The 23064-nt window shown below is 50.0% G+C and overlaps 1 protein-coding gene across 5 annotated transcripts in view; it reads right to left on the reverse strand.

Annotated features, from left to right (window-relative positions):
- EMSY (EMSY transcriptional repressor, BRCA2 interacting) overlaps window positions 1–21239 on the reverse strand; it is a 35775-nt gene extending 14536 nt beyond the window's left edge. For 2 of the 5 annotated variants that reach the window (XM_078614054.1, XM_078614049.1), the window contains exons 1-13: window positions 20922–21238; window positions 19745–19839; window positions 18213–18387; window positions 16914–17089; window positions 15438–15716; window positions 13941–14374; window positions 13276–13525; window positions 12620–12784; window positions 11229–11372; window positions 10918–11049; window positions 9968–10125; window positions 4653–4841; window positions 1105–1279 (exon numbers count right to left, since the gene is read on the reverse strand). In XM_078614054.1, coding sequence (XP_078470180.1) covers window positions 1105–1279; window positions 4653–4841; window positions 9968–10125; window positions 10918–11049; window positions 11229–11372; window positions 12620–12784; window positions 13276–13525; window positions 13941–14374; window positions 15438–15716; window positions 16914–17089; window positions 18213–18387; window positions 19745–19814 — 2347 coding nt within the window. In that variant the 5' untranslated portion in view covers window positions 19815–19839; window positions 20922–21238. Of the gene's footprint in view, window positions 1–1104; window positions 1280–4652; window positions 4842–9967; window positions 10126–10917; window positions 11050–11228; window positions 11373–12619; window positions 12785–13275; window positions 13526–13940; window positions 14375–15437; window positions 15717–16913; window positions 17090–18212; window positions 18388–19744; window positions 19840–20921 lie in introns of all 5 variants that reach the window. The other 3 variants (XM_078614052.1, XM_078614053.1, XM_078614055.1) reach the window with 3 other exon arrangements.
- Window positions 21240–23064: the final 1825 nt, after the last annotated feature.

The raw sequence follows: 23064 nt of genomic DNA on the forward strand, positions 1-23064 counted from the left end.
CATATACTGAACTACTCAGCGCCCACTCACTCACTGAATTACTCACCCACTCACTCATCCACCCGCTCACCCACTCACCCACCCACCCACTGGCACACTCTTGCGGTTTCCGAGCCATCTGCGCTGCCGGGTCCCTGTCCACGATTTTGCCACCGACTCTCCGCCAGTTCTGCCTAAGACTAAAGTCAGGAAATGTTCTGTAAAGCCAACGAAACATAAACTGTTGCGCCTTTGTTGCGCAAGACTGGTCGCAAGTACCAAATGCACTAATTTGTTTGCAGCTGCGAAATAACTCTGGGAGTTAACGATGGCCGTGTCGTGTGTTACAGATAAAGACGCAGCCCCGCAATTGCTCGCCTACGCCACTGCTGGCAGGTGAGCCTGCACGAGAGGGAGCCTCCTCCACGGGGTATTTGTTACGATGTCTTTCTCATCATACAACCAGCCGCACTCTCATGTCGAAGAGAACTGGGTCCAAATGGTGGGTGAAACAGACCAAACCAAAACTCAGAAGAGGAGCTATTTTTGTTTGAATTCGGTAAACAAAACAATAAACATAGTAATAGGTTTTTACCCTATTAACTGGTACAAAATCTGACACCTTAATACAAGGCATCATGTTTGCAATAACCTCAACACAAGAAGTCAAAATGCAAACAAAAAGAAACAACTCTGATGATGATAATGATATGCACTGTCATTGAAGTTGATTGGTCCACACCCGAGACAGCTTTCTTTAGAGCCTAGTCTCCATTGGTGTTGGACCAGATGACGCCAAAAGGCGTACTCCATGACAGTGCATATCATTATCATCATCAGAGTTGTTTCTTTTTGTTTGCATTTTGACTGCTTGTGTTGAGGTTATTGCAAACATGATGCCTTGTATAAAGGTGTCAGATTTTGAACCAGTTAAGAGGGTAAAAACCTATTACTATATTTTGCCACTGGTAAAGGAGATCTCATAGTGTAAAAACAATAAACCTCAAAATTTCAAGAGCTGCGCAATGCACGCGGTGAAAACGAGCGCGGTGGTTACCTAATAAACAAACGTCACGTCAGGTTATTGCACAACGCGAAGAAGTGGGCGCAACCACCGCCGCTCACCTTGCAAGATGGTAGTGCCCGTTTCCATGGCAACGGAAGAATCCATCTCCTCCCCCCTGTCCTCATCTGCTGCTGCATCTCCGGCGCCTGTACTGTCTGCATCATGCGTGGCCGTCGCTACGGAAACGCCCACCATCGACATCGTCGTGGCAATGGGCTTTGGCTTAATCAGCACCTGAAAGCACGGGAAATCATCACCATCATTACCATCATCATCACCATCATTACCATCATCACTATCATCACCACATCATTACCATCATCACCATCATTACCATCATCACCATCATCACCATCATCACCATCATCACCATCATCACCATCATCATCACCACCAGCAGCAGCGATATCATCAACAATGAACGAATCATCCTCAATACAAGTGCGAGCCCCTCCGCCCGCACCTGCGATTAGCACGGTTGACTACGTACGGTGTGAAATAATTTAATCGTACATACATATGCCATCTCAGTGGGCCTCTCCCCAAGGCCATATCTGGCTGCCGGACTACCGGCTGAATAGTCCCGCATTACGGCGTTAAAGTCGCTACGTTTCACAACATCAGTGGGGTGAACATTTACACCATTGGAACCTCATTTGCCAGAAGAAAAATATGATAATTGGTTTTTTACCCTTTTATCTGGCAACAAAACTGACACCTTTTGGCGTCATCTGGTCCAACACCATGTGAGACTAGGCTCTAAGGAAAGCTGTCTCGGGTGTGGACCAATCAACTTCAAGGGCAATGCATACATTATCAGTTATGTTTTTTGTTTGCATTACGACTGCAGGTATTGTGGTCTATGCAAACATGACTCCTTGTAAAAAAAGGTGTCAATTTTGATGCCAGATAAAAGGGTAAAAAAACTATTATCATCAGTGGGGTGCTAAACATCAACTGTAGACCCCGAGCTACATTTGGGCTGGCCAAATAAATTGCCACCGGCGCGCAGCTGGTGTCGTGTGAACGTCGATGGGTTGACCCGGCCGTGGACTGAGTGAGAAAAACGAATTCAGCCGAGCGGTAGTCACGTGGGCCGTTGGGAAAAATGTTCAGTTTGCTCAAAAAAAATCTGCGGAAGCGGCAACTTCCTGTGTCAGCGCTTCATTTCCTATTTCTTTTTGGAATGAGCGTGAGGCATTGCACAACAACAAGATGGCCCGCTCGCTCTGGCAGAACGCAGAGTGACTTTCGGGACCCACAGACCCATCGTAAAATTCACCCGCGACCCACCACGATGCCTAAGCGTAGCCCAGAACCGATGCCTTGTTCCAATCCTAGCGGCGCGTGCGTGTACAAGTTTAAGGGCTGTAAAATCAGCCACCGTTTGTTGAAACGGGTTTTCCAATTGAAAACAACAACAAAGTACAAGTGAAATGAAGCAATGCCAGTGACTGCCAACGCGCACAGATGAACGGGCGCGGGGGAGGCCTGCATCCAGCAGTGGATTGAGAGAGCTGTAAATCATTACGCTGTTAATCACTCGCGATGGCTTTGGCAACGATGACACCTGGATCTTTTGACTAATGATCACAACATCGCTACAAAGGGAGCACGTGGGCCGGGAGTGATTTACAGTTTGTTTGCAGACGGTCTGGATGTGGAATGCAAAGAGTTAGGGTTCCGAGCCAAATCGAACCCAACGTGAACTCTTGACAGAGGCCCGAACATTCCCATTTTGGCGACGAGCCGAGCTGAGCGATCGTAACTTCAACACAGCGTCAAACATCACAGACGCGAGCCTGTGCTAACTCTGGGGGGCTTTATAAGGTAATGGTTGTAAGTCACGCTTTGTTAGTGTTTATGTTAAAAGACTCGGAGCACTTTCTGCCAGGAGCGCTGGATTAAAAACACCACTGCCCCGAACTGTAAAGTATTTAAGCGATGCCGCATTTGCCGTAACGGTCTACAAATATTACCGGGAACACCGCTGCTTATTAACCTCAGACATACCGAGCAAGTGGATAGAAAAACGTCACCAATGGACGAGGTTTATATAGGGCACCGGTGGCTAGGAGATGTTAACTACCTCGGCTGGTACACAGGAGGTCGTGGGTTCGATCCTGACTGACGCCTGCTGGATATTTGGAGTTTGCGTGTCTCTTTCTTTTCCCCGTGGTCTCGTGGATTTTTTTATCCGGGTCCTCCAGTTTTTCCCTCCACATTTAGAAACATCGTGCGTTTGGAGTATTTGGCAGCTATAAATTTCCACGCTGATAAGACACTATGTTGAGCAATCATTTGCAGCCAGTCGCTTTGAAAAAGAGCTATATAGCTCAGTGGGCCTTACCTGGTTAAATAAATCTATTCTTATAAATATAGTACATTCCCCTCTATGCATTCTCTGCCCCAGCCACCACATGTTTCTATCGAAGCCCATACTCAACCGACGCTTAGTGGGAGGTCGCTCATTCTCCTCTGCTGCCCCCATAAAGCGTGGAAATCCCTCGCCCAGCCATCCATGCTGTCGACTCCCTGTTCAAGTCCAAGACTCATGACCTTCCTCTTTTCCTCTCCCTATGCCTGCCTGCCTCTCTCTACGTAATAAACACGCCCATTGTAAAGAGTCTCGATATGAAAATCCCCACTGTAACGTATTTGCTGTGTAGCATCAAAGACAATCATCCTTCACTGCTCACTGCGGTGACTAAACTGTGCTGATGAGGCATAACAAGGACGAAACCAGTCCACCGTTGTCTATCACTGCATCCACTGCTGCTGTCAGTGAGATTTGCTCAGGATATGCCGATGGCGTTTGCGTAAGTACAGAGACTGTGGTTGCTTTTTGGCGCACCTACACGCGTGTTGCTTGAAGCACAGGCGCTATCCGCCGTGCCGACGCAAAGCCCGCAAGCGCACACCCCCGCGCTTGGCACAGGCTTGGGGAAAAAAAAACAAATTCAGAGGATGCTCATGAACAAGCCTGGGCTCAGCCGGCTGCTCTCAAAGCGACACCGGCAATCGATTTCAAATCGTCCGTCTCGTCGTCGCGAGCGGCGGACTCGTGCCCGGCAGAGGTAACTGTCTGTCGTCTGAGGTCGCGACGCGAAATACAAGGCGGGGGGATGGGGGGAGGGAGACCGGAGGTGTGAACTGGCAGAGCCGTCTCCTAGGGTCGCACGGTCAATCAGGGGTTAATGCGCTTTGGGGCGTGGGGGGGGGGAACACGCGTCGATGTCACAGATGTAATACTTGCAGTTTAAACGATTAAATTTTTTTTATTTGACCAGGTAAGGCCCACTGAGCTGTGTAGCTCTTTTTCAGAAGCGACCAGGCCGCAAATGGGAGGGGGCACACGCGGTGTGATTTGCCCCAGGCCCCGCACCGCTCTCCAGAGGTCGCAAACGGGTTTTGATTCCTTACCTGTACCCGTACCCGGCCGCACCAGGGTCGCAAACGGGTACCCGTACCCAGGTACGGGTAGCCGGGTATCGGGTAGGGTACGGGTATCGGGTACCCGGTTGCGACCTCTGCCGCTCTCCCCCACCCCCTATAGACGGCCCTGTGAGCTGGCCTTGGGTAGCCACAGGCACACGACTCGGCTCACCTGGGGCTGCGTGTAAGGGTTTTTGGGCGGCAGGATTTTGGCGGCGGGGATGGGAGGCACACCTCCCGGCTTGTTCTGCGTCACGATCATCTTCGAGATGGTGCCGCCGCCGCCGCCGATACCGGACCGTGCCGTCGTCAGGATGGTGGGCTTCGGCCCCGACGACGTTCCTTGGAGCCCTTTCTCGCCCTGCCCACCGTCACCAATCGTTGTCACCGTCGCGACCACCGACAAGAACGTTATCAGCGTTACCGTCACTGTTGTGATCATTATTATTTACGTTTATATAAGATGCAGCAGACCCCAACAAAGAGCTTCAGAGAGCCGCGCAGTATTTTTTTTTAACATCTCTAGTTAATAATAATTCATAGAAAGCACTTATCATTAATCATTATTCTCATCATCATCACCACCAGCAGCACCATCATCATTATTCCTGGCACCATGTCAATCGTCAAAATCATTACCAACATCACTATCATCATCATCATCAACAGTATCAACATCATTATTGCTGGCGTCATCGCCATAAATAACCATGATTAACGTGATCACCATCATCGTTAGCCTCATAACCACGACCATCATCGTTATCGTCATCGTCAAGCACGTTCCTCCCTGTTTTTGAACAAGTGAGACGCTCTTGAGGTTCACGACATATTTATCAATTGTCGCTTTCACAATTTCACTCTTCGCAATTGCTCCATCGGCGTCGTGTCGTGCGATGAACTATCCATTCAGAGAGCGGCGCATCACCCCGTGCGCTCGAGAATGGGCCACGTCAACCGAGACACATGACCGTACAACTACTACGGAGATCCCTTCGCGTAACCCCCTTGAATTGATCCAAACTTAAAGAGCGATAGACCCACGTGTGACGTCACGGGTTTGTTGTGCACCGTCACTGGTAACTGAACAATTTTAATTCTACCAGGTAAGGCCCCACACCGAGCTGCGTAGCTCTTTTTCAGAAGCGACCTGGACACAAATGATGGCTCAACGAAGTGGCTTATCGCGTGGAAATTCATAGCAGCCAAATACTCTAAATGCACGTCGTTTCTAAATGTGGAGCGAAAAACCAGAAGACTCGGAGAAAAATCCACACGACCACGAGGAGAACAGGCAAACTCCAAATATACAGCAAACGCCAAAGTCGGGATCAAACCCACGACCTGCTGCCTACCAAGCGAGGGAGATAACATCTCACCAGCGTAGTGCCCCATCAACACGCTACACTTTAGGTGAGTGTTTAATCACTGGCGGCTGAAAGTTGGATTCACCCCAAGAGCTCACAAACTTGCCGGCTTGATGCTCTGACCGCTTAAGCTGCCTGGCCATCCAAATGTTTTCTTTTTACGACCCTCGGGACACCCAGATTTCCCTCGTAAAGGGCACGACGCAGCCATCGCCCATCACAACGCTTGCGCCAGACAGCAGGGTAAATGTTTTGGCGTACGCTTGGAAATACGCGAGGGCCAAAGTAGCAGCACCATTAAGTTTGATTTTCAGTTGCGCCAAATTACCGTATCACCCGGAATACACCCGATCTCATCAGGAGATAAGTAGGGTTAGAGCTTGGATGGTGGTTAGATGAGTAATAGCCATGCATACAGCAGGTTGAGGCTACGTTGCAGACATTATAATGTTGTACTTGTGCGTATGGATAAACTCGCCCCCACCATAGGAATGAGGAATTTTAACCACTGGCTCAGTGTTGTGAAGAGGCGATGCTCAATTGAGAAATAACTTTTTTTACTGCCCCCCCCACCCCCCACTCCACGGTGAAGCACGGTGAAATAACCCACACGACCTCCAAGACATGGGAAGAGAACCTCATCCAGCAGTGGATTGACACAACAGGGCTGTGCGCGTATACAGGGGAAGGTGGAAATTACGTGAAATGTAACCGCGAACAATGTTTCGCAATTCTTCCGGCCATGATGTTACATTAGATCACAGTCCACTGATGTGATCAGCCAGCGTGCCGAGTAATCACAGGCCGAACACGGCGTACAGACGGACGGGACGGCACGTGAGCACTGTGAAAAAGTGGGGTGTCTACGGGCTGCGTCACGACGTTACTCCGCAACGCAAAGTGGGGCCTTCGCAACGGAAGTTAGGGCTCAGACGGAGAGGCGGAGAAAACCCGTCAAAATGAAAAACAGCCACGGCGCCGAGCCCACTAACTGGTACCATGTGGAGCCTCCGGACGGCAGTGAACGTGGCAAGCCACGCTCCTGCCGCCGATGTTTCCCATTAACCCAACCGCTGCCGTGCGGAAAAACACAACGAGCGAGCGTTCACGACCCGTTCAACTGCGCGATCACGCGAAATTAAACGTCGACTCAAGGCGCTTGACGGCAAGAGGAGGCTTCTCCTGCAAAACAGGAAATGAATGAGTGGGTAGGAACATCTGTGACGGAGTGGAAATCACAGGAATAATAATAATTTGTTTATAGTCCATTGTCAATCCACTCTTAGATGACGGCCCTCCCTCCCCCCCCCCACCCCCCACGGAGTATCAGTCATGGGGTTGTTTGACCGTACTTCCCCATGCCGGTAAGGGCGAGCTGAAGGGGAAGTCTGGTACAGGAAACCATTATGCACGGCAAGTTGTTATTGGCTGTGGGGATAACATCGTGAGCAGCAGAGGACAGTGTATCAAACTCCAATATTGTATGGAACTCCCTATGCTCCCACCTCTATGCATCCCGGCTTCACCAAGCCAGAGTGAACCGCCGCAAGCCGCATGGCACGCGGATATTCTCATCCGGCAGTGGTCTGACAAGAGGGCTGTATGTTTACACTGATGATGCGTCACCGGCTTACTAAAGCTTACCACACTGGTTTTCTTTTCACCGTGTGACTCATCACATCCTCAAAGTCAGTCACAAGCGAAAGTGTTGCATCTGCCAGCATTGATCCTCTCCACTGATGGCCCTGATCTCCGATCCAATGTGGGACATTGACAATTACAAAGCGGTACCTGCCTGGAATGTGGAATTTCCACCACCGGCTCGGACTAGGAGCCGTAAATGCAGAGGAGTGCTACTCAATGTAAATCACAACAGGGAAAATGTTGCCATGAATTCTGACGCTTCTCTGAATCTGCCTGAAAGGAAATGAGTTTAACTGATTTCAGAGTGAGGTGTTGTTATTGCTATCATCATTTTCATCATCATCAACCAAGATTTATTGGACATATGTGAACCACTAGACATCTGTTAAAGAGAGCTTTATAGCTCTTCGGATTCCTGCAGTATAATTAAATATTCCGATTATGATCTCTTTCCAACCATGGTCGTGCAATGCAATAATTCATCTTGCCACCACGCGCCAGATGATTTTCACCACTCCATCTCCGTGGCGGACGTTAACACGGAAATGTTCCTTGGCTGCCACTCCGTCTCTACGTGCGTTGAACTTCTTTCACACCGTACGTGGCCAACCGTGCTAATCGGAGGTGCGGGCCCCCAGCCATCACTCCCCTTCCATAGACTTACTGCTGTACGTTTTAATAAAACAAATGAATGCTGATGTTGGCCGAGTGGCTCAAGAGCATCCAGCGTGCTGAGCTGGCACAGCTGAGCTCCTGGGTTCGAATCCGGGTAACAGTTCTGCTGCGATTAGACAACCGGTTTTCCCTCGAGTGCAGCAAGTTGACAGGCTCAGCCCGTTCACCAATGACTGCACACAAACAAAATATATATATATATCTTCTTGGTTCTTTTGGTAAAGTCACGTAGAAGGGAAGTAATAAAATAAAAAAATAAAACATAATAAAATAATTCTCACGACGTTTCGGCCACAACGCAAGCAGCCGTCCTCAGGTGAAGAATGAAACACCACCAAGCTTGGAGCGTATATTTAAGTTGGTTTGGAGGGGGAGAAGAAGAGCGCCTTGACAAAAGAATTTTGTCAAAGCTTGGTGGTGTTTCATTCTTCACCTGAGGACGGCTGCTTGCGTTGTGGCCGAAACGTCGTGAGAATTATTTTATTATGTTTTATTTTTATTATTTTATTACTTCCCTTCTACGTGACTTTACCGAAAGAACCAAGAAGATGAATCCCTGCAGTCACAAAAGCTTTAAATGAAAATATATATATTGATACCCATCACATTAAATATGATTTTGCACTTAAAATGTGGTCAATTCCCGGCTCTGAGAATGTCAAGTATGAATTTTGAAAGCCAGCAGCAGGGTGGGTGACGAGGTGCTGCCCCCTAGTGCGTGAACCAAAAACCTCTCGATCTCAAGAGGCGGCTTTAAAATAACCGCTTCGATGGGCCGTTCTCTACCACAGGGCCGACGCATTGCCCCGTAAGAGTTACGAATGTATTCATAACATTGCGCAAACTCAAGCAAATTGCACGCTTTGAAATGGACCGCGACCTTCAAAGGAATGGCGCCAACCCCTTCCCCCCCCACCCCGTGATCCGTGTATCAAACAAATCACTTGAAACGCCGGTGTATGGATGGCAGCCAAGAGCAGTTTAAGCGAATGCTGCCGCAAGAGTTCACACGTTTGGCGCGGCAAGGGTCCTTCGCTGACTATGCGCGGTGAATGAATGAACGATAAAAGTTGCGTGCGCTTCTTAATGTCCATGCTGGAGGCTCCGTTATTGAACTGGGGCTGCCTTGCCCGGCTTGTTGTGTATGCTACGATGTATGGAGAGAGATGTTACGGAGTGACTCATGCAACCAGCTATGGCTGCATAAGGACGGCTGCTTGCGTTGTGGCCGAAACGTCGTGATAATTATTTTATTATGTTTTATTTTTATTATTTTATTACTTCCCTTCTACGTGACTTTACCGAAAAAACCAAGAAGATGAATCCCTGCAGTCACGAAAGCTTTAAATCGAAATTTATGGCTGAAAAGTTTGGTAGTACATGTTATGTATATTGTTTATTGTCAAATTTCAATCACAGTTCCTATGATCACCGTTACATTGCTTTTATAGCTTTATTTTGGTGATTTCGAAAACGTTTTGGTTTAGCCATATTTGTTTGTTGTAGTACAGAGTTAGCCTGCTAACTTTAATGTAAATTGTCTTATGGTTGTTATTGTTTGACTTACATCCCACTGGGATTTTTGCACACAGCATTGATATACGGTGCTTTTTCTGGAAGATTGCTGTTTTTACCTAGATTTTTCTATTTGCGCATAGTCGCTTTAAGATGTTTCTTGTTCATGTTGCACCCAATTCAAGAGCCGAATGGCTCACAGGGCTACACCAAGTAAATGAAATGAAAATGAAACTGAGAGAGGGGGTGGGAGGGAGTTGGGCATCACACGCGAGCGGAGACTCACCGCTCCTCCCATGCCGGCCGCTCCCAGCAGCGTTGTGACGACGCTCTTCCCCGCGAGACCCTGGATGGAGGCTCCCTTGCCGGGAGCTTTCTGCACCACGATCACGTTCGACTTGGAGGCCATCGACACCGGAATGGTCGTGATCTTCGTTGTTGTGCCTGCATTGTTGAACGACGACGAAAATAATAAACAAGACGGCCAACGCCAAACGTGTACGGTTAAGTCCCCTCTTCATGGTTCTTTCGGTAAAGTCATGTAAAATGGAAATAATAATATAATAAAAATAAAACATAATAAAATCATTCTCACAACGTTTCGGCCACAACGCAAGCAGCCGTCCTCAGGTGAAGAACAGGTCTGTCGAGAAGACAGAGTCAGACTCTCTTCTTCACCTGAGGACGGCTGCTTGCGTTGTGGCCGAAACGTCGTGAGAATTATTTTATTATGTTTTATTTTTATTTTATTATTTCCATTCTACGTGACTTTACCGAAAGAACCAAGAAGATGAATCCCTGCAGTCACGAAAGCTTTAAATCGAAGGTTAAGTCCCCGTTTGACTCGTCGCTGTCCACACAACGCGTTCTCGCTTTCACGTGGTTCTCACACAATGCGGAGCGCGCACCGTTATAACGCAGATCCCGAGCGGTACCGACTACGAACTGCTTTCTCCAACTGCGAGGCCGAGCCGTACGATACAGTACGCGGAGTGATACAGTCACACGTCGGCATACCCTGAACTTATTCGTCCTGCCACCTTACCGTGCGCGGTGTGCGTGCATCGTATCTCACCAAGTTTTGGTGTGTCATTATTTCTGGGGGGAAATCGCTTTTCGCTTCGTTCGTTTTTCCACTCACACAGCGGGAGGACACGCAACCGAGGAGGGCGCGCATCTGCATGTGCATCCGACGGGCGAAGCATCGCCTCGCATCTCAGGTTGTGCGAATCTCACCGGACATGACGGTGGAACTCAGAAGTTTTCCGCCCAGCGATGACGCCAGCGACTTGGGCACCACCGTGATGATGTTGCCGCTGGTCGTTTTCAGGTAGGTGGGACCCGGCGACGCCACACGGGAGCTGACTGCTGCACGAGACGGACGCACGAACGGACGGACGCGCGGACGGACGTCGCCTTTCGCTTGTAAATTCCACAACGCTTTCCAACGTGCGCTTTCTTTCCACGGGAGAATTGAACCGTCTCGAGACGCGCGTGAGTAGCGCGAGGCCGGGGCAGCGTGATGGGGGTGGAGGGGGGGTGCGTACCCGTTGGCGCGGTGACGAGGCGGGTGGTCACTACGGCAGCCGGGTTGCTCACCACCATGATAGGCGCCGCGGTGGTTGCCACGCCGGCCGGCTTCGGTAGGATTTTGCTCTGCGGCAGCTGCTGCGTGATGATCTTCACGCCTGCTTGAGTGTGGGAGTGCATGCGTGCACTCGCGTTAAACGCTGACGGTGTGGGCGACGACAAACAAGCAAAGAGACTTGAGAAGTAGTTCTTTCACGGCACCTTCCAGGGGCTTCACCGGTGGACACAGTGTGGAGAGCTCCGAATTGATGCGCATTTTGTCTTGTGTGACAATACCGAAAGCGCAAGTGAAAATATTAATTTAGAGCCGCCCTTAGTCAATCAATCCACTGCTGGATGAAGGCCCCCGTGGCGCGTCGGCCGTGTGGGTCGTTCGATAAACCTTCACTCTGCTTGTCGTCGCATGTTGTTGTACTCAGGAAAAGCATGACAATAAAAATACGCACAACCCAATCACGAGTGACAATAGGCAATAATGAACACGTGAAGAGACGAGAGAATTCGTGTTTGAATGAAGCAGCAGGTGAATTCAAGCGCAAGAATATTAATTAATGAGTCAAAGAAGGAGCGAATGCAATTACGAACGAGGTAGTGAATCGCTGCATAACGAATGAAATGTTGAACGAATGAGTAGACTAAAGGAATAATGAGAGCGTGCATATGTAATGTAGTAACTTGGCGGGAGACGACTTTACGGGTAGCACACTCTTTATTAACACCAACTTATATTACACGGGTGGCTAACTGCAGCCTAACCCACGGGGTTCCCCTGGCTACACCCACACGGGCTCTTACGCCCCGTAGCTTCTTGGAACCCACCCGGCTGGGGTGTCTGTCTCGACTCTGGGTCCCACAGCCTCGTCCCACATGGACGTCAGACCACGGGTCCCACAGTCTCGCCTCCGAGCCACACAGGGTCCCGGCCCTTACAAGGACAGCGGGACTAGGGGTCTCAGGGCCCTACCTCTTCAACTCCGTCTTCGATCTTCAACTGGTTATCAACTCCCCGAGTGCTCCCGCGCGTCCCCCTTTATAGTCTTTCATGCGGACGTCGCTGAGAGCACCCACCCCAGTTGACCAATCACTGCGCGCTGCCCACGATCCTATTTCCCACCTTGTGTCAGCGCGCACAACCACGCACCCCGCGCCGCCCCGTGATCTATCACTGTCGGCGCGCGTCAACACCACCACTACACATAAACAAATGAGGTGAATGACTGAAAGTGTCAGTGATTTGAGTGATATTGAGAGGAAATATAAACATTAGTGATACAATGAATTTCCGAAAGTGCCAGTGCATGAGTGAATGAAAGTGCGAGCAGAACGAGTGAGTGAAGGCGGACGATACCCGACTCCTGCTTGATCTGGATGGTGGGTTTTTGAGCGGCACTCTGTCCGCCTCCGCTGCCCGTGCCCATCTGCTGTGGCAGGTTGGTTGCCACGGCTCGCGCGGGGCCCATGACGGGCGCCTTGGTGGGTGGCCCCACCTTGCCGCCCGCCACCACGCTCAGACCTGCCACGGCCGCAACCCGCGCGTCCGTCACATTCAACTTCGGCTCCCGACGTTTCGACGTTTCATTCCAAGCTGTTCAAACGCGCGGAATGATGTCGCACCTAGAATTACATTACTTGTTTTCCCCCCATCCCCCTCCCAATATTAGTGCAGCTGTGCCAACCACTACACCATTGCTCCACCAAATATCCCCCGTATAGCCTTAATAGACTGTTGGGGCAAGTGCTGTTACCGAACACCTATGAAGGCCGGCACGACACATGAGGGGGTAGGTGGCCAGCACCACGCCCGGCCGCCTGTGCCTCCCTTTAGCGGCGATGTTTACGTATCGCACCAGGTGCTCACTTAAGGCTGAGTCGACCTAAGGGAGGATCCATGACCGGTTCAGATAATCGTCACCGGTGTTGGCCGTGAGCAGGAATCGAACTCGGCTGGCCGGGGGCTCGTAGCTCGGCGGCGCCAACCGCTCAAGCCCCCGTCACCTTGGTCACCTTGGTGCAGGGCGGCGTGCGAGCTCGTCGCCACGGAAACGGTGGCGGCCGAGGACCCGGTTGCCACGGCGATGGGTGCCCCCAGCAGCAGAGGCTGGCCGCCGTGTCCGCCCGAGCTGGATGCGATGAGCACGGGCGGCGCGCGGTGCTGGGGAGCGGCGGCGCCACCGCCCGGCTGCACGAGGCCGTGAGGCTTGGACAGGATGCCCGGCAGAAAGGTGGGGCCCGCGGTGGTGCTCACGATTATCACCTAGAGTCGACGTGGCGACGGGAGAGACACGAGGGAGAGAAAGAGCGGAGGGGGCTTAGCGGAGGAGAGAGGGAAGTTGGTTGGTGGCACCGGGAGAAATTGGTGAGAGTTTAAAAGGTTAAACTTGTTTTGTTGCCGGAGCGTCTAGAGAAAAATTTGTGAAAACAAAATAAAAACGTTATATACTGGGTGCATGTACGGCCGTTCCATGTACTGCCATCTAATGCCCGCCTAGCGGACCTAAGAGCGCATTTGTCAGTTCCACAAATCTAAACGCAATCCACCAACCATTGGCTCCACAAAGCCAGATCACAGGCATCCGCCTCAAAGGCCCTCCAGACAACGGCACAGACACACGCACGCACACACCGCGTTCTTCCCCGAGACACCATGAGCAAACGGTGACGTCGCGCACCTTCTGCGTGGAGCTCGCCGTGGTGGGCGTGACGGGCCGCGTGAACGTAATCTTCACGGGCGACATGTGGTGCGTGTGCTGCTGCTGCTGCTGCTTCAACATGTGCTGCTGCTGTTGTTGCTGCTGCGTTTGACCACCGCCGCCACCGCTGCCACCAGAAAACAGCGACCCGGCCGTAACGGAGACGCCGACCTTCGGCCCTGACAAGGCTGGGTGGCCCGCGGACACGGCGGTGGGGCTGGTGAGCGTGGCGGTAGCGGTGGCGGGAGACGGCGGCGGTGGTTGCGGAGGCGGCAGCGGCGCCGGCGGCGGCTGGGGCGAGGGCGACGTGGCGAGCCGGAGGGTGCCATCGCTCAGAGCGAGCGACGGGGAGCTCGACGAGTCGGTGCGACGCCTCTTGCGGGGTTTTTCGTCGTCCTCGGAGCAGCTGACGCCTGAAAAAGGGCGCAGCCGGTGGAATGGGTGATGTCTTGTTACCAGGACTAAGTGTGTCCCGTGTATGTACGCAAGTTGAGCTGCTTTTGCACCGTACGTAGCCAACCGTGCTCATCGGAGGTGCACTGGAAGGACAACAAACTAAACACAAAATGAACGAAATGTCGATATTCGCCAAATTGCTCCATTGCACATTATTCAATTCCGAACTGAAGGCCATTTCATTCATCCGGGCGTATGCTGATAAATAGGAAACCACATTTTGGACATTTGAGATGTTGAGATTGTGGTCTGGATGTGGCGACTCAATGGGCTCTAATTTTTTCTCTGTTGTGATGTGCGTGCCCTTTTTTGTTTTGGTGCCATTTATTTATTCATTTTTATTTTCGGAGGATTTTCATTTGCTTGGTAGTGTGGCTGTAAATAGGATTTGGGCCCTCGTATATAATTAATGTACAGCGCTGTGGGATGCAATTAGCATGACGCTGTATATAAAATCATGATTATACCCAGGACAGCCTTGCTAAGACTGTCAATCCAGGCTCTCCTGGATTGGACAATCCTGTGAGAATCACAGATTCTCTCTTTGAAGATAATGTACGAGTACGGAAAGTCATCTCCTGAAGATGAATATTAACGCTATCTGATCAGCTATGTGATCAGCTGGTACTGGCCTTCTTTTGGGTGGTAATATATTTTGCTATCGAGAACCATCTTCCGGAAAAGATCTCAACAACTTGAATAAACCACGCCTTCCAGGAGGACCAATGTGTTCTCTAGATGCTGTTTTGTGATTAATGTGTTGTCCTTCCCCCGCACCTCTGATTAGCAAGGTTGGCTACGTACGGTGCGAAAGTATTTCAACATACATACGTGTCCAAAGTGTGACACCCGACAATAGATCGTTAACGATACAGATGCAAGTCATAATTGTACGCAGAAAGCTTCTTAAAGCCCAGCTTTTTGCTTTAAAATACAGAAAAAAAACGCGTTTTATAATCTACACCGTGCAGAATTACGTCACGTCGGATCGTGACAAAAATAGTATTGCGGCGATCGTACTTTTCACGTAGACGGTGTTCCCACTGGGCAGCACGACAACACTCGATGCCGGACTGGCCGGACGCGGAGACTTGGTGGGTACCACTGCTGCTGCTGCTGCTGCCGCCCCAATGCCCGCCCCAACGTTTCCACCCGCCCCAACGCTGCCGCCGCCACCACCGCTGCTGTTGTTGTTGTTGCTGTTGTTGCTGCTGCTGCTGCTGCTGGCGCCACCCAGTGGTGAGGTGCACACGGTCGGGGAGATTGGGGACGGGCTGGCATAGCTGTAGCTCACCACCACTGCAATGACAAACGTCCACCGCTTTATTGGTTTCGAGTGAATACATCCGCATCGGTTAGAGAAGGCGAGTGCCGCCGTGGTCACGCACGGCGTTCGCTAGACCCCCCCGATGTGTTTTCGGGTCGTGCCGCATGTTTAATTCGACACGATGTCCGACGTTTCGCGCCACGAGCCGAGGAGCTTCTTCAGGCACCGAATGTAGCAGCAGCCAGCGCGTGTTCTCCGTGGATTGATGAACGTTTTTTTGGCCGCTGCTGGTGCCCGGCGTAAGGGTTGCATGTAGGTAGGCGTGCGTAATTGATAATCATTGTCACTTGTGCATACAAGCTCAACATCAAACAACCCAAAAAGACATATACCGACCTCGCAGCATGTGACATTACCTTGAAGCCACGAGTAATTTTGATAATTACTGTACAATCGCGAATGCTAACTTACGGGGTACATATTAAACATTTGAACTGCAAACGGCACTTTGAACTCTTGTACAGCAATGTGGTACGACTGCACGAAACCCTTGGTCTCACAGACCCGAGAGAGTTTCCAAACGAGAAACTTTCAAAATCATTTTATTCATTAAGTATTGTATGAATTTAGTCCAAAAAAAACTTCATACTCCGAAGTTTAGCGGTGCACATTACCAAATGGCCACCCACGGGCCCCGGGGATCTAACCATGTAGCAATTTGCTGCGCTGCAAATTTCTGCGTGTAATAATAAAAGCAATATAGTTGCAGACCTTCTCAATAAACCTTCCCCACGCTGTGTCGGTCTGACCATACTTCACTATGCTAGCTCGTGCGGGCTGGTAAAGTGGAGTCGCCAAGGAATGGTATGAGATATCATTAACCGCTGACGTAAACGTTGGCAGGGAAATGTTCTCAATGCTACACCCCAATGAGTATTATTATGCACTAGGTTTGAATTGTATGAGTGAAATGCCCAGTACTCAGCCTATCTGGAACACTTTAGCATACAGTCAGTGTCTATTTACCCATCAACTTAACGAGTGGAGCTGATTAAGATTCACCGAGCCTGCCAGTATCCAGAATCCGGAAACTAGAATCTGGATATATAATCTGGTACCCGGCATTCGGCATATAAAACCCCGTTTCCAAAATCTGGAATGCAGAATCCCGAATTGGGCATCCAGTATCTGGAATTCAAAACTCAAAAATCTGGAACAGGCACCCTCACCTTCCTTGTTGCCCGTGAGTCCCGGCGACGGAAGCGTGGCGTTGTGGGCGGACATGGCGAGGGCAGCCGAGTTGGCCGAGCGCGTCAGCACCGTCTGGGGCAGCAGCCGGGGCAGCAGCGGGACGAGCCGGCGCCCCTCTATGGACCACTCCGTGCCACTGTTGGGCCCCGACACGCTGCGGTGGAGGGTGGAGCGATGGAGAGGAGGAAGGGGCAAGTCAGTCCTCTTCTATGTAACATGTAGGGCCTCTCTGTCAAGCCACGGCCATATGAGGGCCTCTCCATGCCATGTGGGTCATGAGAGTTGTTTGTATGTACAGTATGTTGAACTTATTTCGCACCGTACGTAGCCAACCGCGCTAATGGGAGGTGCAGGGAGAAGGACAACAAACTAAACGCAAAAAGCAGTTCTAAAGAAACGAGTTTTCAATCTAGATTTAAAAGTGCAAGGCTATAGTGGCTTGCTAATATCAGAAGAGCATTCCACATGGCCGCAGAGGGCGCATCTGAAAGGGGTAGGGCAAGTCAGTGCCCCTCTATGTAACATGTACAGCCTCTCTGTCAAGCCACGGCTGGATAAGAGCCTCCCCATGCCATGTGGGTTGTGGGGGGTGTTTGACCGTACTTCGCCAAGCTGTTCAGCTTGGCTCGTAAAAAGTAGACAGTGTAGATAGGCATTTACCACAATATTTCATTTATACCTGATGATGATTGCTTGTGTTGCAATCGAAACGTCGTTATTTTTATTTTATTTTACTTTAATTAATTTTAATTTTTTACCTACGTGACTTTACCGAAAAAAAACAAAACCTAAGAATATGAATCCTTGCAGTCACGAAAGCTTCAAATCTAGAATTACCACAATGGAGTTGGCTGCACTGCCCTTTGCTGCCAACCACGTAACCTCCTCTATACGAAATCCACATTAACTGTAACGAAGGGAAGACATGCAGCTCTGGTCTATGGCAAAGGTGAAAAATAAAAGACAGAAAATAATGTTTTGCCCAATTATAATCCAACTGTGCTGCTATCAGCGTCATGACACGCGACAGAGGAATTATTTTTATGGACTGTCACGGCGAGCGGTGTAACACCACGTGTTCGAGAATTGGTTGAAGAAGAAGACTTCACAGAACTACTTTTTAGGTCACTGCAATTCCCATCTTTACCACAATAGGAAAAACAAACGGAGCCACTTGGCCTCCTCAATAAATTACTTTCGTGAAGTCCCGAGCACACCAAGTCGTGGCAAGGCAACTAACAATGGGGCATAGTTACCCATCTTGCGAGCGTACTCACTGGAAAGCGATGGTGGAAAGCCTTTCATCGTTGTAAGCCCTGCGCACCTCCGCGCGGTGCCGTTCCGTGGAAATGCTGAACACCTTTCCGAGCTCGCTGAGCAGATCGCGCTTCTCTACGGTGAGGTCGCCCTGAGCGCGCAAGGCGCTCACAGCCGCCGCGTACGCCTCCAGCTCTGGGCACAAAAACCACGACGACGCAGACAGCGGCGCGGTGAGGGCTACTTTTACAGGTAGGAACAATGTTCCACACTGCCCACCAGGGATTTATTGTCTGTCTGTCTGACTGTCTGTCGTGCATAAATAAATATATAACATAAACAGCTCTTTGATTGGTGGAGACCTACTGCCGGGTACGGAGAGGGGAGGTGCCTAAGGGAGGAGGGTCAGGGGAGGGGCCTAAGGAAGGGGGGAGTCAGGAGAGGGGCCTGAGGGGGGGGGGGTCAGCGGAGGAGCCTAAGGGAAGGGGGGTCAGGGGAGGGGCCTAAGGGAGGGGGGGGGCGATAGTTAAGGGGGCTGTCTGCCTGGCTACCTAAAGTCAAGTTATCTTTTATACATACAGGTAGGAACAACAGGTTCCACACTGCCCACCAGGGATTATTTGTCTGTCTGTCGTGCACGAATGCGCTGTCCAACCAAGTTCCTACCTGCCCACTCCGAAGGAACGTGTTTAAACTAATTTTATTTTGCCACGTAAGGCCCACTTAGCTATATAGCTTTGTTTTGTTCAGAAGTGACCTGGTCACAAATTATAGCCCAATGAGGTGGCTTATCATATGGAAAGGTATAGCAGCCAAATACTCTAAGCGCATGTTAATTCTAAATGTGGAGAGAAAAACCGGAGGACCCAGAGGAAAATCCTATAGGTAGGAGTGAGAAGAATGCCTGGGTAAAATTTTAAAAAGTTTAGTTTAGATGGGGCCCCTTTGACAACCACAATGTTTTCAACAGAGTAAAAGAACAAAAACGCCATTCGCATTTACATTCCACGTTTTATTTTAATTTAATTAGAGCAGTCAACGTTTGGCTTTGGCACCTGAACCAATTGCCGCATCCACCCTCTGCACAGCTGCCAGTTTAAACTTACGCCACTGAATGTGGGTGCAGATTGTTCTTAAGTCAAAATTTGAAGGCTTGTGTTTCCACTGTCCATATCTGCATTTTCCATAAATATGCTAAATTCCTCTGTTGATATGCAAATTCCTTCGTCAAGGCGCTCTTCCCCCTCTAACCCAGCTTAAATATACGCTGCCAAGCTTGGTGGTGTTCATTCAGACGCTGTCTTTCCGACAGACCTGTTCTTCACCTGAGGACGGCTACTTGCGTTGTGGCCGAAACGTCGTGAGAATTGTATTTAATTGGTTTATTTTTATTATTTTATTATTTCCCTTCTACGTGACTTTACCGAAAGCTTTAAATCGAAATTTTTCCACTGTAAATCTACAAAAAAAATATCTCCAACCGTAACATCTCCCCATCGTTCCCGGCATCTCCCAAAGTGACTTCCCACCAATTCCCACCAGCCCCGCTCACCCAGCTTGCGAAGTATGCCCAGGCACTCCTCGCGGGCCAGGTCGAGCAAGGTGGGCCATACCGTCGGCATCTTGGCATCACAGTGCTGCACGAACCTAACCCGCACACACAACGCAATCGGAGTGCACGTTGCGTGTAAGGTCAAAACAGGGCAAATCGGTTGCGTTTGGTTAACAGACAACATTCATTCCCAGCTGTCATTCCATTTATACGGCAAGTGTTTACATGTTCCACTGGTGCTGTGTGTGTGTGTGTGTCCCACTGTGGTTCTGTGTCTCTGTGTCTGACGATGTTTGCTTCTGTAGATGTCCCACTGTGGTTCTGTGTCTCTGTGTCTGGCGATGTTGGCTTCTGTGGATGCCCCACTGTGGTTCTGTGTCTCTGTCTGCCGATGTTGGCTTCTGTAGATGTCCCACTGTGGTTCTGTGTCTCTGTGTCTGGCGATGTTGGCTTCTGTGGATGTCCCACTGTGGTTCTGTGTCTCTGTCTGCCGATGTTGGCTTCTGTAGATGTCCCACTGTGGTTCTGTGTCTCTGTCTGACGATGTTGGTTTCTGTAGATGTCCCACTGTGTTTCTGTGTCTCTGTCTGCCGATGTTTGCTTCTGTAGATGTCCCACTGTGGTTCTGTGTGTGTCCCACTGTGGTTCTGTCTCTCTGTCTGCCGATGTTGGCTTCTGTGTGTGTCCCACTGTGGTTCTGTGTGTGTCCCACTGTGGTTCTGTGTCTCTGTCTGACGATGTTGGCTTCTGTAGATGTCGTAATGTGGTTGTCTCGTCTCCGCATCTGTCAATCTCCGACCGTGAGCCCCTCGTCTTCCCCGGGGCATGTCCCCGTATCTCCATGGCCGAGTGGTGGCGGCCTGTCTGACTATGCTTCACCACCCTGGTCAACACACACGTCTCCATCTCTCTCGGGTGCAACTTCCCGTGTTTACATCAAACTCTCTTCTTCTCCCTCCGTCCACACGCCAAAGACACCTTTGTCTCTCTCTCGATGTCTAAATCCTTCTCTGCGTCTCTCTGTACAGAACTCTCCCGTGTCTCTCCACCACGTATGTCTCCCCCACCCCCTTCACGCACACATAGCACTACAGTACAACAATATCCCTGATACGGTCGAGGATAAACCACGGGTCATGGTGGCACGAGGTGGTGGGTGATAAGCCAAACCGCTCACCTCTGCCCGCGCGGCCCGCCGCCTTCCTCGCACCAAACTCGGTAGGCGGTCTAGGCCAGGCCGAGGCTCCGCGGCGGGAGTCGGGCTTTTCCAGTGCAACGTTCCCGGTTACATCCCGAGCGCGTCAGCTTCTTAACCGAGACGCCGCGGTCTCTACAGGCAGACGAAGTGGAGGCGAAGCTTGATCCAAGCCCGGGTTTACACGCTCCTTAATTGCGTGTACGACAACAACAACAAACAACAAACACTGCGAACGAGGCAAAGGCCGCCGTTAGTGGCACCCTCCAAACAGGACCCGGATGGAGTCAAAGGGAGTCCCTTAGGGCAAGAGAGGATTCAGCGTTGTGCTTTGTAGGACCTGTACTATTAGATGGGGTGATTGTGGAATGTAATCACACAAGGTACAACGAACACGAGGACCTGTACTATTAGTTGTGGTGATTTGTGGAATGTAATCACACAAGGTACAAGGACCACGAGGACCTGTCATTTTAGTTGTGGTAATTTGTGGAATGTAATCACACAAGGTACAAGGACGACAAGGAATCTGGGGACTTTACAGCGCTGTGCTTTGTAGGACCTGTACTTTTGATTTGGTGGTGGTGCCGTGTGGGATTTAATCACAAACGGTACAAGGGCCACAAGGGATCTCGAAAGAATACACTGCTGTGCTTTGTAGGACCTGTCCTTTTAGTTGTGGTCATTTGTAGAATGTAATCACACAAGGTACAAGGACCACATGGCATCTCGAAACCTTACACCGCTGTGCCTTGTAGGACCTGTACTTTTGATTTGGTGACGCCGTTTGCGATGTAATTCCACAATATACAAGGACCACAGGGAATCGTGAAGCTCCATAACAGTACAGTATAACATAACCCATTGCTTTGTAGGACTTGTACGTTCGTAGGTGGTGCTGTATGGAATTTAATCACACACGTGACAAGGATCACAATGCATCTCGCGAAAATGTAACAAAGGACTACACGAATACAATGCACTGTTAACTTTTTGCCACACGAGCCTATTTGGACATGTGACCTCGTGAATCAGTCTGCATGCCTTGTGGAATTTAACCCCTCGTCTCTTGATCAACACGCAAGTTCATCACACTCGTCAAACTAAATTGAAAACTCATTTTTTTAGAACTGATTTGTTAAGTTTAATTTGTTGACCTTTCCCCGCACCTCTTCTTAGATTTTATTGGCCTCCGGTTGCCACACGATTACATGAAAAGGTCAAACTCGTTACACACGAAGTTGCTTTGCCACAAATGAACCCACAATGGCTGGGCCATCGAACAAAAACGATCACAGCATTGCGCTTCTGCGGCCGTCTGGAACGCTCTTCCGATATTAGGAAGCCACTGAAGCTATGCACTTTTAAATCATCTAGTTTGAAAACTAATTTCTTTAGTACTGCTTTTTGTGTTTAGAATGTTGTCCTTCCCCTGCACCTCCGATTAGCACGGTTAGCTACTTACGGTGCGAAAGAAGTTCAACATACGTACATACAAAACAAGGACCACTTTGCTAGAATGCAACAGTGGTTGTCCTCTGGGTAGGCTCGGTCCCTGACATAGGAACGTACGTGCAGCACATTCAAAACCTTGGCATTTTGCTTTACAGAGCACGGCACATGAGCGTGAATTCTTAGGTTCGTGCTCTCTTGTGGAGTTTAACATCCTGAGAAGAAACACGTAATAAGGTTTTAGTGACAAGTGGAGTGTTCAGCACAATCCTTTCTAGCACGTCTGCATTTAGCAAACAATAATTGACAAATGTGAATGCTGTGGATTTTCTCTCCAACACACCGGTGGTGGTGTACTAGTAACGAATTGTCGCGTTTTGTTTACGTGACAAACCTTACTAATTGGCCGTGTCGCATGGTGGCAGGGTTAACGACACATTTCTAAATTTACGCGATCTCACCCCACCCCCCCCCCCCCCAAAAAAAAACTGTATTACGAAATGATATGGGTCGCGAAAGCCTCCTCGGTGTTAAACCACAAATGCACAAAACACACAAGTTGCCAAGGCGTTGGCAAAACGTGTGAGGCCTAGAAGAGATCATGCAACTTCGCTGCGCAATCTTTTGTGGAATTGACCGCCCGAAAAGGCCCCCCCTGGGATTGGTGGGGTCA

This window comes from Lampetra planeri, chromosome 43 (genome assembly GCF_965212315.1).
Source record: "Lampetra planeri chromosome 43, kcLamPlan1.2.h2, whole genome shotgun sequence".
NCBI lineage: Eukaryota > Metazoa > Chordata > Hyperoartia > Petromyzontiformes > Petromyzontidae > Lampetra > Lampetra planeri.